The following is a 16,568-nucleotide window of genomic DNA, read 5'->3' as shown; positions in this document are numbered from 1 at the left end:
ATATGTAATGGCATAGTGTTATTGATGTGTACTATGTGCTGGGATGACTCGAAATTTTACTTTTTTTATTCAAGTTTTAAGCCTCATAGAATGCTCGGGATGCCTTTAAAGAATATGTTTTGGTAGGTTTTAGGTAGGTTTAGAATTAAAAAGGCTGAAAAACACATTGCAAGTCTGGAGATGTAGAAATCTAACTCTTTATGGAAAAATCACTATCATTAAGTCATTAGCTCTTTCCCAGATTATACACAATATGGCAATGATTGTTACCCCACCCTGGGTTGTTACATCTATAAAAAGAGAAATTTTCAAGTTTTTATGGAAAGGCAAAAAGGACAAAATCAAAAGAGATCCTTTAATGTCGATATGTAATGGCATAGTGTTATTGAAACTTACTATGTGTAGGAAGGACTAGAAATTATAGTTTTTTTATTCAAGTTTCAAGCCTCATAAAATGCTCTGGGTGCCTTTAAGAATCCGAAAATTAGGATTTTTGACGGATCCGGGGCCGTACACTGCACGAATGATGAACTGACAGATACCTTCAGTGATATTTTTGGTATTTTTTTATGGATGCAGAGAGATTCAACCACGTCCGCGCCTTGGACTAGACAATCCCAAAATTTACATTGTTCTCCCATATAGATGACAGGCCGAGACAAGCGCGATTATTCTTTGCTGTCTGAATACGCCAAGAACGTCGTCATGCCGCCAAGTAGAAAAGCCGCCAAGAAAGCTGGCAAAGCCAGGTCCGCCGGAAACAAGAAGCGCGGAAGGAGGAGAAACAGAAGGGAGACCTTCGGCTTCTTCATCTACAAGGTGCTGAAACAGGTGCACCCCGACACCGGCGTCTCCAGCAAGGCCGTCAATGACGTCTTCGCCGCAGGGTCTTCTCGTCTGGCTCACTACAACAAGCGCTTCACCATCAGCAGCCACGACCGCAGTGCGACTCCTGTTGCCGGGCGAGCTGGCCAAGCACGCCATCAGCGAGGGCACCAAGGCCATCACCAAGTACACCAAGTAAATCGACCGCCTCTGCTCGACGTAACCCCGGCCTTTATCAAGGCCACCCACATCATAACAAAAGAGCTGTAGCAATCACATTCCAGTCGAAACAGTGACGCACAACGACAACAACAGCAGGAAGACAGAAAACAAACAAACAACAAAGGAAGTGTATTTTGACATAATAAAGTCTGCACACGTTCTTATTCCACCAAACATAGGTGACGCAACAAGAAGCTTGCGTCCCTTGCCTTCTGGAACAACTGTAGTCTGTGACGTACCTCAGAACAACGAGTCGACCGTCGATCGGCGTTCCTCTTCCAGTCAAAATGCCATAAACATACTAGTAAGCAAATTATGTCTCACAAGTGTAGTCAAACTTCTTGGCGACCATGGAGTGTGTGCGTGCGTGCGTGCGTGCGTGAGTATGCGTGCGTGCGTACGTGTGTGCGTGTGTGTTTGTTTGTGTGTGTGTGTTTGTGTATGTGTGTGCGTGTGAGTATGTGTGTGTGTGTGCGTGTTTCGGGCAAATTCATGCGTTTTCTTTGCTTTACTAGCTAGTATTTTGTTTTGTTCTGCTTTCGTGTTTTCCCGACTGTCTTGTCGGGTCACGGTCAAATCCTCCGCGTAGCATTGTCTTGCTTGGCTAGTGTCTTGTATCCCATTGGCTAGTGGTGGTGTCGGCCGGGACTACGCGCAGGTCCGCAGGGTGGTTTTTAATCCGGCTCCGTCAGACGCTCCGATTCATTTATCACTTCGTTCTGTATCGACAAGAGTATCGTAGTCATCATGTCTGGAAAGGAGGCAAGGGGCTCGGAAGGTTCTCCTCGACAACATCCAGGGTATCTCTACAGACAACCATGCAAGATGGCACGCGACCTTGAACACTTGGGTAAAACAAATCATCATGTAGTTTATGGCAAGTGGGACATTAACAGATACCAATTATGCTAATAATTTCCTAATTTGCATAATCAATCCGAAAACGACACAATTCATCTAAGTGGTAAATGATAGGATCGTCAATATTTTGAAAAATCACTGTATGCATCGGTCAGAATCTGAGGCCATTTCATGCAGTGAACGATATATCGCAACAGTCTACTTTTGCATTGACTTACAAGGCTGTTCTATCGTGTCTTCTTCCTATTCAAAGTGAGACACTTGGGCGCTTCTGACCGGGTTTCGCGTCATTAAGAGGCGACTCCTGGTTGGAAGCAGCCCACGTGACCTCACTAACCACCTGTACTCTATCACCTGTCCACAGAACCGTATTTAAGCTTCAGAACGCGTATTCTCTGTCTTGTCGAGCTACGACGGTGTGGTCGAACGGCGGGGGACGGGGAGCAATAGAGAAGGAGAGACTCGTAGGCCGGGGGGGGGGGGGGGGCGGCTCGGGGGGGACTCAGGGGTGGTTGGTCTTCGCTCCTAGCCTGTTTGGAGGTCGAGTTGGCTAGTTCCAGGTGCTGAGGAGGGATCCTATATGTACCGTCGTCAGAATAAGTCGTATCCGTTCGAATATGTTGGGTAACTTAGGTGGGCGCTGTGAATGAGCCTTGTGGGGTAAGGTAAAGGAAGTTCGGCGAAGCTAGCACCCACCCACCCGCCCTCGTTCTTTTTTGTCACGAGACCGTTCAGTGACCCATCCGGCGACACTCCGGACTTTTTGCCCATACCTTAACCTTCTAATGGAGTTTCGCGATGGGTCGCTTCGAATAGAGTACTATTCGTCCATGGCTGCTGATACTTTTAATTTCATCAATATCACCTCACCAATATCGTCATCACTGTCTTCTCTCCTTGTTAGGTGCACAGGTCTGGGATCAACCACCTTAACTAAAAACGAGAAGAATTTTACACATGGATTTTACCAAAACAGAGAGGAAGTTGTAACGTTGGGTAACATAGATTCAGGATTTCTCCGATAACGATTGACTAAAATCAATGTAGCAGAACAATAAACCATCTTTTTTTTCTACTATTCTGTCAGTACCATGTACTATCTTTGCACTAATCATATATATGGTAGATTTTGTTTCTAGTCGTGCTGTCACAACTTTATTTCTAGTAATTATACTAATATTTCAACTTGAAACTACCGTCCGCCGCACGCACAATGACGGTGCTGTCACAGAGACGAGGCAAAGTTCCATCACCGGGGCGACCAGCCGTCTTAAGGGCAAGAAAACCCTCTCCTATCCGCTTTGCATTGAAAGTCAATGGGAGGCGGACGAGAGAGGGTTTTTCTCAGGCTGCAGACAGGGAAAGTGCCACAGGTAAGAACTTGACACCTCTAAATATCTTTCTTGGGGAGCCGGTAACAGAGACGAGGCAAAATTCCATCACCGGGGCGACCAGCCGTCTTAAGGGCAAGAAAACCCTCTCCTATCCGCTTTGCATTGAAAGTCAATGGGAGGCGGACGAGAGAGGGTTTTTCTCAGGCTGCGGGCAGGGAAAGTGCCACAGGTAAGAACTTGACACCTCTAAAGATCTGTCTTGGGGAGCCGGTCACAGAGACGAGGCAAAGTTCAATCACCGGGGCGACCAGACGTCTTAAGGGCAAGAAAACCCTCACTCGTCCGCTTTGCATTGAAAGTCAATGGGAGGCGGACGAGACAGGGTTTTTCTCAGGCTGCAGACAGGGAAAGTGCAACAGGTAAGAACTTGACACCTCTAAAGATTTGTCTTGGGGAGCCGGTCACAGAGATGAGGCAAAGTTCCATCATCGGGGCGACCAGCCGTCTTAAGGGCAAGAAAACCCTCTCTTATCCGCTTTGCATTGAAAGTCAATGGGAGGCGGACGAGACAGGGTTTTTCTCAGGATGCAGGCAGGGAAAGTGCCGCAGGTAAGAACTTGACTCCTCTAAAGATTTGTCTTGGGGAGCCGGTCACAGAGATGAGGCAAAATTCCATCACCGGGGCGACCAGCCGTCTTAAGGGCAAGAAAACCCTCACTTATCCGCTTTGCATTGAAAGCCAATGGGAGGCGGACGAGAGAGGTTTTTTTTCAGGCTGCAGACAGGGAAAGTGCCACAGGTAAGAAGTTGACACCTCTAAAGATTTGTCTTGGGGAGCCAGTCGCAGAGACGAGGCAAAGTTTCATCACCGGGGCGACCAAACGTCTTAAGGGCAAGAATACCCTATTCCCTCCGCTTTGCATTGAAAGTCAATGGGTGGCGGACGAGAGAGGGTTTTTCTCAGGATGCAGACAGGGAAAGTGCCACAGGTAAGAACTTGACACCTCTAAAGATCTGTCTTGGGGAGCCAGTCGCAGAGATGAGGCAAAGTTCCATCATCGGGGCGACCAGCCGTCTTAAGGGCAAGAAAACCCTCTCCTATCCGCTTTGCATTGAAAGTCAATGGGAGGCGGACGAGAGAGGGTTTTTCTCAGGATGCAGACAGGGAAAGTGCCACAGGTAAGAACTTGACACCTCTAAAAATTTGTCTTGGGGAGCCGGTCACAGAGACGAGGCAAAATTCCATCACCGGGGCGACCAGCCGTCTTAAGGGCAAGAAAACCCTCTCTTATCCGCTTTGCATTGAAAGTCAATGGGAGGCGGACGAGATAGGGTTTTTCTCAGGCTGCAGGCAGGGAAAGTGCCACAGGTAAGAACTTGACACCTCTAAAGATTTGTCTTGGGGAGCCGGTCATAGAGACGAGGCAAAATTCCATCACCGGGGCGACCAGCCGTCTTAAGGGCAAGAAAACCCTCTCTTATCCGCTTTGCATTGAAAGTCAATGGGAGGCGGACGAGAGAGGGTTTTTCTCAGGCTGCAGACAGGGAAAGTGCCACAGGTAAGAACTTGACACCTCTAAATATCTTTCTTGGGGAGCCGGTAACAGAGACGAGGCAAAATTCCATCACCGGGGCGACCAGCCGTCTTAAGGGCAAGAAAACCCTCTCCTATCCGCTTTGCATTGAAAGTCAATGGGAGGCGGACGAGAGAGGGTTTTTCTCAGGCTGCGGGCAGGGAAAGTGCCACAGGTAAGAACTTGACACCTCTAAAGATCTGTCTTGGGGAGCCGGTCACAGAGACGAGGCAAAGTTCAATCACCGGGGCGACCAGACGTCTTAAGGGCAAGAAAACCCTCACTCGTCCGCTTTGCATTGAAAGTCAATGGGAGGCGGACGAGACAGGGTTTTTCTCAGGCTGCAGACAGGGAAAGTGCAACAGGTAAGAACTTGACACCTCTAAAGATTTGTCTTGGGGAGCCGGTCACAGAGATGAGGCAAAGTTCCATCACCGGGGCGACCAGCCGTCTTAAGGGCAAGAAAACCCTCTCTTATCCGCTTTGCATTGAAAGTCAATGGGAGGCGGACGAGACAGGGTTTTTCTCAGGATGCAGGCAGGGAAAGTGCCGCAGGTAAGAACTTGACTCCTCTAAAGATTTGTCTTGGGGAGCCGGTCACAGAGATGAGGCAAAATTCCATCACCGGGGCGACCAGCCGTCTTAAGGGCAAGAAAACCCTCACTTATCCGCTTTGCATTGAAAGCCAATGGGAGGCGGACGAGAGAGGTTTTTTTTCAGGCTGCAGACAGGGAAAGTGCCACAGGTAAGAAGTTGACACCTCTAAAGATTTGTCTTGGGGAGCCAGTCGCAGAGACGAGGCAAAGTTTCATCACCGGGGCGACCAAACGTCTTAAGGGCAAGAATACCCTATTCCCTCCGCTTTGCATTGAAAGTCAATGGGTGGCGGACGAGAGAGGGTTTTTCTCAGGATGCAGACAGGGAAAGTGCCACAGGTAAGAACTTGACACCTCTAAAGATCTGTCTTGGGGAGCCAGTCGCAGAGATGAGGCAAAGTTCCATCATCGGGGCGACCAGCCGTCTTAAGGGCAAGAAAACCCTCTCCTATCCGCTTTGCATTGAAAGTCAATGGGAGGCGGACGAGAGAGGGTTTTTCTCAGGATGCAGACAGGGAAAGTGCCACAGGTAAGAACTTGACACCTCTAAAAATTTGTCTTGGGGAGCCGGTCACAGAGACGAGGCAAAATTCCATCACCGGGGCGACCAGCCGTCTTAAGGGCAAGAAAACCCTCTCTTATCCGCTTTGCATTGAAAGTCAATGGGAGGCGGACGAGATAGGGTTTTTCTCAGGCTGCAGGCAGGGAAAGTGCCACAGGTAAGAACTTGACACCTCTAAAGATTTGTCTTGGGGAGCCGGTCATAGAGACGAGGCAAAATTCCATCACCGGGGCGACCAGCCGTCTTAAGGGCAAGAAAACCCTCTCTTATCCGCTTTGCATTGAAAGTCAATGGGAGGCGGACGAGAGAGGGTTTTTCTCAGGCTGCAGACAGGGAAAGTGCCACAGGTAAGAACTTGACACCTCTAAAGATCTGTCTTGGGGAGCCGGTCCCAGAGACGAGGCAAAGTTCCATCACCGGGGCGACCAGCCGTCTTAAGGGCAAGAAAACCCTCCCTCGTCCGCTTTGCATTGAAAGTCAATGGGAGGCGGACGAGACAGGGTTTTTCTCAGGCTTCAGGCAGGGAAAGTGCCACAGGTAAGAACTTGACACCTCTAAAGATCTGTCTTGGGGAACAGGTCACAGAGACGAGGCAAAGTTCCATCACCGGGGCGACCAGCCGTCTTAAGGGCAAGAAAACCCTCTCTTATCCGCTTTGCATTGAAAGTCAATGGGAGGCGGACGAGAGAGGGTTTTTCTCAGGCTTCAGGCAGGGAAAGTGCCACAGGTAAGAACTTGACACTTCTTAAGATCTGTCTTGGGGAGCCGGTCACAGAGATGAGGCAAAGTTCTATCACCGGGGCGACCAGCCGTCTCAAGGGCAAGAAAACCCTCTCTTATCAGCTTATTTGGAATTCAATGGGAGGCGGACGAGAGAGGGTTTTTCTCAGGCTGCAGGCAGGGAAAGTGCCACAGGTAAGAACTTGACACTTCTTAAGATCTGTCTTGGGGAGCCGGTCACAGAGATGAGGCAAAGTTCCATCACCGGGGCGACCAGCCGTCTTAAGGGCAAGAAAACCCTCTCTTATCCGCTTTGCATTGAAAGTCAATGGGAGGCGGACGAGAGAGGGTTTTTCTCAGGCTTCAGGCAGGGAAAGTGCCACAGGTAAGAACTTGACACCTCTAAAGATTTGTCTTGGGGAGCCGGTCACAGAGACGAGGCAAAGTTCCATCACCGGGGCGACCAGCCGTCTTAAGGGCAAGAAAACCCTCTCTTATCCGCTTTGCATTGAAAGTCAATGGGAGGCGGACGAGAGAGGGTTTTTCTCAGGCTTCAGGCAGGGAAAGTGCCACAGGTAAGAACTTGACACTTCTTAAGATCTGTCTTGGGGAGCCGGTCACAGAGATGAGGCAAAGTTCTATCACCGGGGCGACCAGCCGTCTCAAGGGCAAGAAAACCCTCTCTTATCAGCTTTGCATTGGAATTCAATGGGAGGCGGACGAGAGAGGGTTTTTCTCAGGCTGCAGGCAGGGAAAGTGCCACAGGTAAGAACTTGACACTTCTTAAGATCTGTCTTGGGGAGCCGGTCACAGAGATGAGGCAAAGTTCCATCACCGGGGCGACCAGCCGTCTTAAGGGCAAGAAAACCCTCTCTTATCCGCTTTGCATTGAAAGTCAATGGGAGGCAGACGAGAGAGGGTTTTTCTCAGGCTGCAGGCAGGGAAAGTGCCACAGGTAAGAACTTGACACCTCTAAAGATCTGTCTTGGGGAGCCGGTCACAGAGATGAGGCAAAGTTCCATCATCGGGGCGACCAGCCATCTTAAGGGCAAGAAAACCCTCTCTTATCCGCTTTGCATTGAAAGTCAATGGGAGGCGGACGAGAGAGGGGTTTTCTCAGGCTTCAGGCAGGGAAAGTGCCACAGGTAAGAACTTGACACTTCTTAAGATCTGTCTTGGGGAGCCGGTCACAGAGATGAGGCAAAGTTCCATCACCGGGGCGACCAGCCATCTTAAGGGCAAGAAAACCCTCTCTTATCCGATTTGCATTGAAAGTCAATGGGAGGCGGACGAGACAAGGTTTTTCTCAGGATGCAGACAGGGAAAGTGCCACAGGTAAGAACTTGACACCTCTTAAGATCTGTCTTGGGGAGCCGGTCACAGAGAGGAGGCAAAGTTCCATCACCGGGGAGACCAGCCGTCTTAAGGGCAAGAAAACCCTCTCTTATCCGCTTTGCATTGAAAGTCAATGGGAGGCGGACGAGAGAGGGTTTTTCTCAGGCTGCAGGCAGGGAAAGTGCCACAGGTAAGAACTTGACACCTCTAAAGATCTGTCTTGGGGAGCCGGTCACAGAGATGAGGCAAAGTTCCATCACCGGGGCGACCAGCCGTCTTAAGGGCAAGAAAACCCTCTCTTATCCGCTTTGCATTGAAAGTCAATGGGAGGCGGACGAGAGAGGGTTTTTCTCAGGCTGCAGACAGGGAAAGTGCCACAGGTAAGAACTTGACACCTCTAAAGATCTGTCTTGGGGAGCCGGTCACAGAGATGAGGCAAAGTTCCATCACCGGGGCGACCAGCCGTCTTAAGGGCAAGAAAACCCTCTCTTATCCGCTTTGCATTGAAAGTCAATGGGAGGCGGACGAGACAAGGTTTTTCTCAGGATGCAGACAGGGAAAGTGCCACAGGTAAGAACTTGACACCTCTTAAGATCTGTCTTGGGGAGCCGGTCACAGAGATGAGGCAAAGTTCCATCACCGGGGCGACCAGCCGTCTTAAGGGCAAGAAAACCCTCTCTTATCCGCTTTGCATTGAAAGTCAATGGGAGGCGGACGAGAGAGGGTTTTTCTCAGGCTGCAGGCAGGGAAAGTGCCACAGGTAAGAACTTGACACCTCTAAAGATCTGTCTTGGGGAGCCGGTCACAGAGATGAGGCAAAGTTCCATCACCGGGGCGACCAGCCGTCTTAAGGGCAAGAAAACCCTCTCTTATCCGCTTTGCATTGAAAGTCAATGGGAGGCGGACGAGAGAGGGTTTTTCTCAGGCTGCAGGCAGGGAAAGCGCCACAGGTAAGAACTTGACACCTCTAAAGATCTGTCTTGGGGAGCCGGTCACAGAGATGAGGCAAAGTTCCATCACCGGGGCGACCAGCCGTCTTAAGGGCAAGAAAACCCTCTCTTATCCGCTTTGCATTGAATTAAACTCTTCTTAATTAAACCATCAAAACGCAACCTTCCGACTCCGTTCATGTTGCCATCAAACCAGGTAAGACCAGTTATATTCCCTCTCCTAACTTGCTGGCCGGCGGTGTCAAGCACAGGGCAAGTCACCGCACTTACAGTAAAAACTGGTTCTACGACAAGACAGTAAACTGTGGTCTTGTCGGGAAGTTACAGTAAAACTTACGGTCGATTGGAGCCAGTAAAAGTGGTTATAGGACTCTAACGAGTAAAAGAAGAACTGTCATTGTGATTGTATACAGTTCCAAGAATTACAGCAAATGGGCTGTGGTCAACATAGGAAATTTATCTGTCAAAGCTGAGGAACTGCGAAGCAAGGCCTGCTTGTGTTTTCTACAAGGAAACAAAGAGCTTCTTGAGTAAAGAGTTATGTGATACGCTCAAGTTGACATGTTGGAATGCACAGTTGATTGATGATCTTGCCTAGGAAAGAAAGTGTAAGAACCCCATGACCCAGGTCACCTTACCGTAAAACAGCTAATTGTCGCAAGAAGTTACCATTGTCAATTTATGCTTCTGAAAACGGAAGAATTTAGACGACTGTCAAGTACAAGGACATTAGGCAAGAGCGTACTGTACTACATCACACGTGAATACCTCCGTCCTACGGCAAATACCACCAAGCAGAACAATTAGTAGTTTTAGGGTATCATGAGTGACGGCACAACTGTGGTATAGAACAGGCCTGACTGCTGTGTAAGCCAGGAGAACTGGGTCACTACATTACCGTAGAACAGCAATAAAGAGGCTGTTTCTCCCAATAAAGGGGATAAACAGAGCTAAGGAAATAAAATGACTGATAAAAGGGAAGAAAGGGGCCTCTCTACGGTCAAAGAAGATGTAGAAGAGGAAACAGAAGGGCTACAAAAAAGAGTCCCAAAAAAGGCTGATTGGCTCCTGGAAGAAGACAGCAGGAGAAAGAAGAGTTATAGGTCTTCTGTGCTAGGACAACTGACACACAAGGCAAATGCAGTAAGGGCACTGATGGAACAAAATGAGCTGCTTGGCGCACAAGTTGCCTTAGAGGAATGGCAGCAGGCCTACTTTAACCTTGAAGAGTCACATGGTCTTAGTACCAAGCTACTCTCGATGCCGACCAGATCAATGAAGATACAGAAAACTGGGCCAAGCCATATTTCGAAGAGCTGGACCAGTTCCGGGATGAGGTACAAGAGTGGATTAAGACACAGAGGGAAGCACAAGATGTCAAGCCCTCTGACAGCATATCACAGGCGGGCTCGGGTATATCTAGTGTAGCCTCGAGTGCAAGGTTAAGCGCCAAGCTCAGGAGAGCGGAGCTCACTGCCAAGGCTGCGGCCTTGGAGGAAAGGGCGAAGCTACAAGAAAGAGAGTTCAAGATCAAGAAAGAGGAGATGGAGTTGGCTAGAGAAAGGGAGATGTTGGAAGTGAAGATGGAGTTGGCACAAGAGGATGCCAAGCTACAAGCGCTAGATGAATTTGAGGGAATAGAGTCACCCGCTGTACCGAGAACCAGGAATGTTAAGCCAGAAATTGTAGAGCCTAGACGAACACCTAACGATTCCCGGAACCTGAACCCGGAGGCAAGGGATCTCCACCCAACGCTTCATGACAGGAATGGGCAAAAGAGTCCAACCCCCGAGGAGTTCCTACAAGGGTTGGTGTCCCAACAAGCGGAAGTCACCAAGCTGATGATTGACCATAATAATCAGGCCAGCCTGCCAACTCGAACCATCAGAGCGTTCGATGGGAACCCGCTTCAGTACACCAGATTTACAAGAGCATTCAAGCATGCAATAGAAAGCAAAACCACAGACGCAGAAGAGCGTCTTGGTTATTTAGAGCAATACACAACAGATGAGGCTAGGAGGCTGGTGAGCAGCTGCACACTTATGGCGCCAGAAGAAGGCTACACAAGAGCAAAGGAATACCTGCGAAGCAGGTATGGCACATCATATAAGATCAGCCAGGCCTATGCCAGAGAGGTATCGAAATGGCAAGAAATAAAGCCAGAAGATAAGGACGCATTAAGGGAGTTTGCGCTATTTCTGCAGGAATGCGGAAATGCTATGGAAGGGAAGGACCACCTGCAGGAGTTGAACCACTACAGCAACCTGAAGTTGTTGGTGACAAAGCTTCCTTTCAAGCTGAGAGAACGCTGGAGAAGACGGTCCCATGAGATAATTAAAGAGCGTCCAGTCTCATTCTCAGACTTTGCTACCTTCGTGCAGAAAGAAGAGGACGTGGTCTCTAATGAGGTCTTCGGTGACCTCAACAACAGAGAGAAGAGCCAAGGTTCTAGCTCCAAACAGAAGTATGGACCACGGAGAGGTTCAAGCTTAGCAGTAGCTAGGGCAATGGACAATGCAGAAGCTGAGTCTCCAGGTGACTGTCTGTACTGTGCGAAAACCAATCATTGCCTGAGTGACTGTAGGGTGCTCGGCGCTAAACCAATGGACGAACGCCTGCGGTACATCAAAGGCCAAGGATTGTGCTTTGGTTGCTTGAAAGCTACGTCACACCTGGCGAGGGACTGCAGGCAGCGGGCAGAGTGTAAGAGGTGTCAAAGATCTCACCCCACGGTGTTACATCGGGATGCTGAAACGGTACCCAAGAAGACGGCTGCAGTAGGACGAGTACTGCGCACCAAATGCAGCTGGGAAGGAGTGCCACCTATAATTCCTGTGAAGGTCCGCAGCAAGACCACAAACATCACAGTCGAAACATATGCTTTCTTGGACTCAGGAAGCGACGTGGTATTCTGTACCGAGTCCTTAAAGGATCAGCTGAAGACAGGTGGCAGGAAAACCAAGTTGACGCTGAATACAATTAATGACACTAAAGCAGTACAAAGCGAAGTCCTGGATGACCTGGAGGTCATGAACTTAACGGGAGAGAACGTTATTCCAATCGCCACTGCTTATACACAGGAAAGGATTCCAGCTTCAAAGGATAACATCATCTCCACTGAAGACCTTAAGGCTTGGCCACATCTCAAGGAAGTATACGTGCCCAAAATAGATGCCGATATAGGCCTACTAATTGGAAACAATGTACCAAAGGCTGTAGAGCCCTGGCAGGTAATCAACAGCATAGATGGTGGACCATATGCTATCCGAACCGTGCTAGGATGGTCAGTAAATGGGCCCCTCAGGGGGGCCAGTGACGATAAGAATGTCAACAGGATCACCCTTGAGCAGCAACTCACGGAATACTTCAACAATGACTTCAGCGAAACCAGAGAGGATAAGAAAGAAATGTCAGTTGAAGACAAAAGGTTCATGAACATCGTGTCAAAGGGAACAAACAAAAACAATGGCCACTATCAAGTACCATTACCATTCAAAAATGGTAGGCCCAAGCTGCCGAATAACAAGCAAGTAGCCCTACAACGAGCCCAGCACCTAAGGAGGAAGATGGTGAGAAATGAGAGCTTCCAACAAGAGTACACCCGGTTCATGGAAAAAATAATAGACAAGGGCTACGCAGAGAAGGTACCCACAGAGCAACTGCAGGCTAAAGATGGACAGGTATGGTACGTTCCCCATCACGGGGTGTACCACCCTCAAAAGGGAAAGATAAGAGTCGTCTTTGACTGCGCCGCCTCATACGCCGGCACCTCACTCAACAAAGAGCTTCTTCAGGGTCCAGACCTGACCAACACGCTGTTGGGAGTGTTAACTCGGTTCAGACAGGAACCAGTGGCTTTGATGGCGGATATAGAAGCAATGTTCTCCCAGGTTAAAGTACCGTCGGAGGACAGGGATTATCAGCGCTTCATGTGGTGGCCGGAGGGTGACATAAACGAAACGCTGGAAGAGTATCGTATGACAGTACACGTGTTTGGAGCAACGTCATCCCCAAGTTGTGCAAACTATGCCCTGAAGAGAATAGCTGAGGACTGTAAAGGACAGTACAACGAAGAAGTGCTAAAGGCACTCAAAGAAGACTTCTACGTGGATGATCTAGTAACTCAAGGCTATGCCAACAGAGAAGCAAGGACAATGCTTTGCAAATGAGATGCGAGAAGCATGCGCCACGGGAGGGTTCAGGCTCACCAAATGGGTTAGCAACAGCAGAGAAGTACTCAAGACCGTCCCAACAGCAGAGATGTCGGAGGAAGTAAAGGACCTGGATCTTGACCTTGACAAGATGCCAGTAGAACGTACATTGGGTATGTTATGGAATGTGCAGACAGACATGTTGGGCTTTCGCAACGTCGACAAAGACAAACCTGCAACAAAGAGAGGAATACTGTCAACGGTAAGCTCGATGTATGACCCACTGGGATTGATCGCTCCTGCTACACTGCATCCCAAGCTGATTTTGCAAGACCTGTGCAGGGAAAAGAAGACATGGGATGAAAGGATCCCAGAGAAACACGTCAAGTCATGGCAAAAATGGGAGGCAGAACTACCGTTGCTGAGTCGCAGATTTGAGGTAGACAGGTGCGTGAAACCGGTCGGATTTGGAGACCCTACCTCAGTGCAACTACATCACTTCGCAGACGCAAGTGAATCAGGGTATGGAACAGCTTCGTACATACGTATGGAGAACCAAGATGGCAGAGTACACTGTGCTCTGCTTATGGGCAAGGCCCGCGTCGCTCCGCTAAAGAAGGTCACCATACCAAGGCTGGAGCTTAAAGCAGCAGAAGTAGCTGTGCGTGTGAACTCCACGCTCCAAAGGGAATTGAACGTCAATATCGATACAATATATTTCTGGACGGACAGCACCACCGTGCTAAGATACATCAGCAACACCAGAGCAAGGTACCATACCTTTGTTGCCAACCGGCTGACGACAATAAGGAGCCATAGTGATCCAAACCAGTGGCGGTACGTCGAATCGTCACATAACCCCGCTGACGATGCATCAAGGGGACAAACAATCCAGAAGTTCGTAGAAAACGACAGGTGGGTAAAAGGACCACCATTTCTGTGGTGCCCAAAGGATGAATGGCCGCAGATGCCAGAAGGGCTACAAGAGCCACTGCAGCAGGACCCTGAAGTAAAGGTGTACGCTGTTCAAGTGGAAGAAAGCCCTATGGATGTGCTTATCGCACACTACTCAAGCTGGTATCGCTTGAAGAAAGCTGTAGCTTGGATCTCTAAAGTGAAACAGGCCCTGAAGCAGAAGAGTAAGGCCCTGGGGAAGACAACATGTCAAAGGTTGTCAACAGGCGACCTTGCACAAGCAGAATTGGAGATAGTAAGGCACGTGCAACGTAGTCACTACAGCGAAGAGATAGCATCCCTACAAGGAAGCAAGGGATCAGTGAAGTCTAGCAGCAGTATCTTCCAGCTGAACCCTAAGTTAGATGAAGAGGGCATCCTCAGGGTAGGAGGAAGACTGAGTCAAGCAACCCTCACGGAAGAGATGAAACATCCAATGATGCTCCCGAAGAGGTCCCGAGTGTCAGAGCTAGTGATTCAAGAAATCCACGAAGACAACGGACACTTGGGGAGGAACTATGTGACATCCAAAGTGCGAGAACGCTATTGGATCCCTCAAGTTAACTCGCTAATCAGACAAGTAATTGGCAAGTGTGTTACCTGTCGCCGTCATCACGGCAAGACAGGGGAACAGAAGATGGCGGATCTACCGTCCTTCAGAGTAACACCAGAGGACCCACCGTTCACCAATGTGGGCGTCGACTACTTCGGCCCTTTCGAAGTCAAACGAGGCAGCAGTATTGTAAAACGATATGGAGTCATCTTCACCTGCACTACGACGCGAGCGGTGCACTTGGAGAAAGCAGAATCCCTTGACACAGATAGTTGCATCAATGCCTTGCGGAGATTCATCGCAAGAAGAGGACAAGTGAGGATGATTATATCCGACAATGGTACAAATCTAGTTGGAGCAAAGTCGGAACTCAAGAGAGTCAGGTCAAAAAATGGAACACCAGCAAGATGCATGAAAGTATGTTAAAGAAGGGGATAGAATGGAAATTCAACCCACCTTCAGGTTCCCACTTCGGAGGAGTTTGGGAGAGGCAGATCAGAACCGTACGCCAAGTGCTGTATGCTGTCAGCATTAAGGTCATCAACTTGACGACGAAGGCTTGGGTACGTTATTCTGCGAGGTTGAATATATAATAAACAGCAGGCCAATAACAACAGCAAATATGGAAGCCAACGACTTAGAGCCCCTGACACCAAACCATCTCCTGACGCTAAAGTCAAAGACGGACCTTCCACCCAACTTAACAGAGAAGGGAGACCAGTACGCAAGACGCCGATGGAAGCAGATGCAGTACATTGCAGACCTGTTCTGGAAGAGATGGGTCAAGGAGTATCTACCAACTCTACAAGGACGCCAAAAATGGGGCAAACAAAGAAGAAACTTTGCAGTGGGAGATCTAGTGCTCCTGAAGGATGAGAACAACCCCCGAGGCCAGTGGCCGTTGGGTAAAGTGGTAGAAGTAGTGCGTGGCAGCGAAGGATTAGTCCGACATGTCAAAGTCAAAACACAGCACAACATCCTAGAACATCCGATAGACAAGCTGTGCCCAATACTGGAAGAAGACCAGGGAGAAGACTAGAAACCTGAAATTCCAGGAGGATTACGTTCGGACTCTAGTATCATAAGAGTTTATAATGCATGTAACTGCAACGTAGTGAACTAGAATACCCTATTTGGACTTTAAGGAATCTTATTCTGCATGTTTCTACTACTAACCAAAATAGACTATATTATTGTATAATGTATAGCATTGGCATCAGGAAACTAAAGTGTAGAAATTGCCCTTACGTCGGCAATTGGGGGCCAGTGTAAATGCCAATGTTTCTTAAATTTGCCGCCTTTAGAAATGTTAATAAGATACAGGCAAGTTCCCGCCAAATCTAGGACACGTGTTTTTGGATAGATTCTAGAGACCTCAGCACATGGAAAGAAAATAGGCTCACTCAGAAGAGAGGGACAGGCTTCTCAACACAGGAGGACTCAGGGCTTTCTCACAGGGAGAAAGAAGAATTTAGGCTTCCCACAGGGGGAAGAAATCAGGGCTTTCTCACAGGGAGAAAGAAGGATTTAGGCTTCCCACAGGGGGAAGAAATCAGGACTTCCTTGCCGGACAAGCAGGAAGAAATCAGGCTCTTCACTGGGAGGAGAAAAACAAGTCAAGAAAGGATAAAGGACTGGGTCAGAAAGGTTGGGAGAATTGACCAGTTTTTACGGTACTTATCTGGACTTTGGAGGCATTTACCAGGATACATGGACAATTGTTGGATCGCTATTCAACTTGGATTACTGCGACACCCACTCGGAACTTTGAACTAATCATACAACTCGGACTAACTTCAAGATTCCACACGAGGAGGCTTTCATCACAATCAAGAACTATACCGGGACTTGCATTAGTCAGTAGACCCTGGCGGCATATATGTAATCACGGTGAACTACTAACTCTTCTTAATTAAACCATCAAAACGCAA

At 48.8% G+C, this 16,568-nt stretch overlaps 2 protein-coding genes across 2 annotated transcripts; both read left to right on the top strand.

Moving 5' to 3' along the window:
• Positions 1 to 645: 645 nt before the first annotated feature.
• On the top strand, positions 646 to 13,148 carry LOC136447762 (uncharacterized). The gene is made up of 2 exons (XM_066446806.1): positions 646 to 1,011; positions 10,251 to 13,148. The coding sequence occupies exons 1-2, from the start codon at positions 646 to 648 to the stop codon at positions 13,146 to 13,148; spliced, it is 3,264 nt and encodes a 1,087-aa protein (XP_066302903.1).
• A 91-nt stretch (positions 13,149 to 13,239) lies between these two features.
• On the top strand, positions 13,240 to 16,568 carry LOC136447623 (uncharacterized). Its single transcript, XM_066446654.1, has one exon. The coding sequence runs from the start codon at positions 13,240 to 13,242 to the stop codon at positions 15,061 to 15,063; it is 1,824 nt and encodes a 607-aa protein (XP_066302751.1). The 3' UTR covers positions 15,064 to 16,568.

Source organism: Branchiostoma lanceolatum, chromosome 13 (genome assembly GCF_035083965.1).
Source record: "Branchiostoma lanceolatum isolate klBraLanc5 chromosome 13, klBraLanc5.hap2, whole genome shotgun sequence".
In the NCBI taxonomy this organism is placed as follows: Eukaryota; Metazoa; Chordata; class Leptocardii; order Amphioxiformes; family Branchiostomatidae; genus Branchiostoma; species Branchiostoma lanceolatum.
Note: the sequence above shows the minus strand (reverse complement) of the source record. Positions and strands in the feature narration are given on the sequence as shown.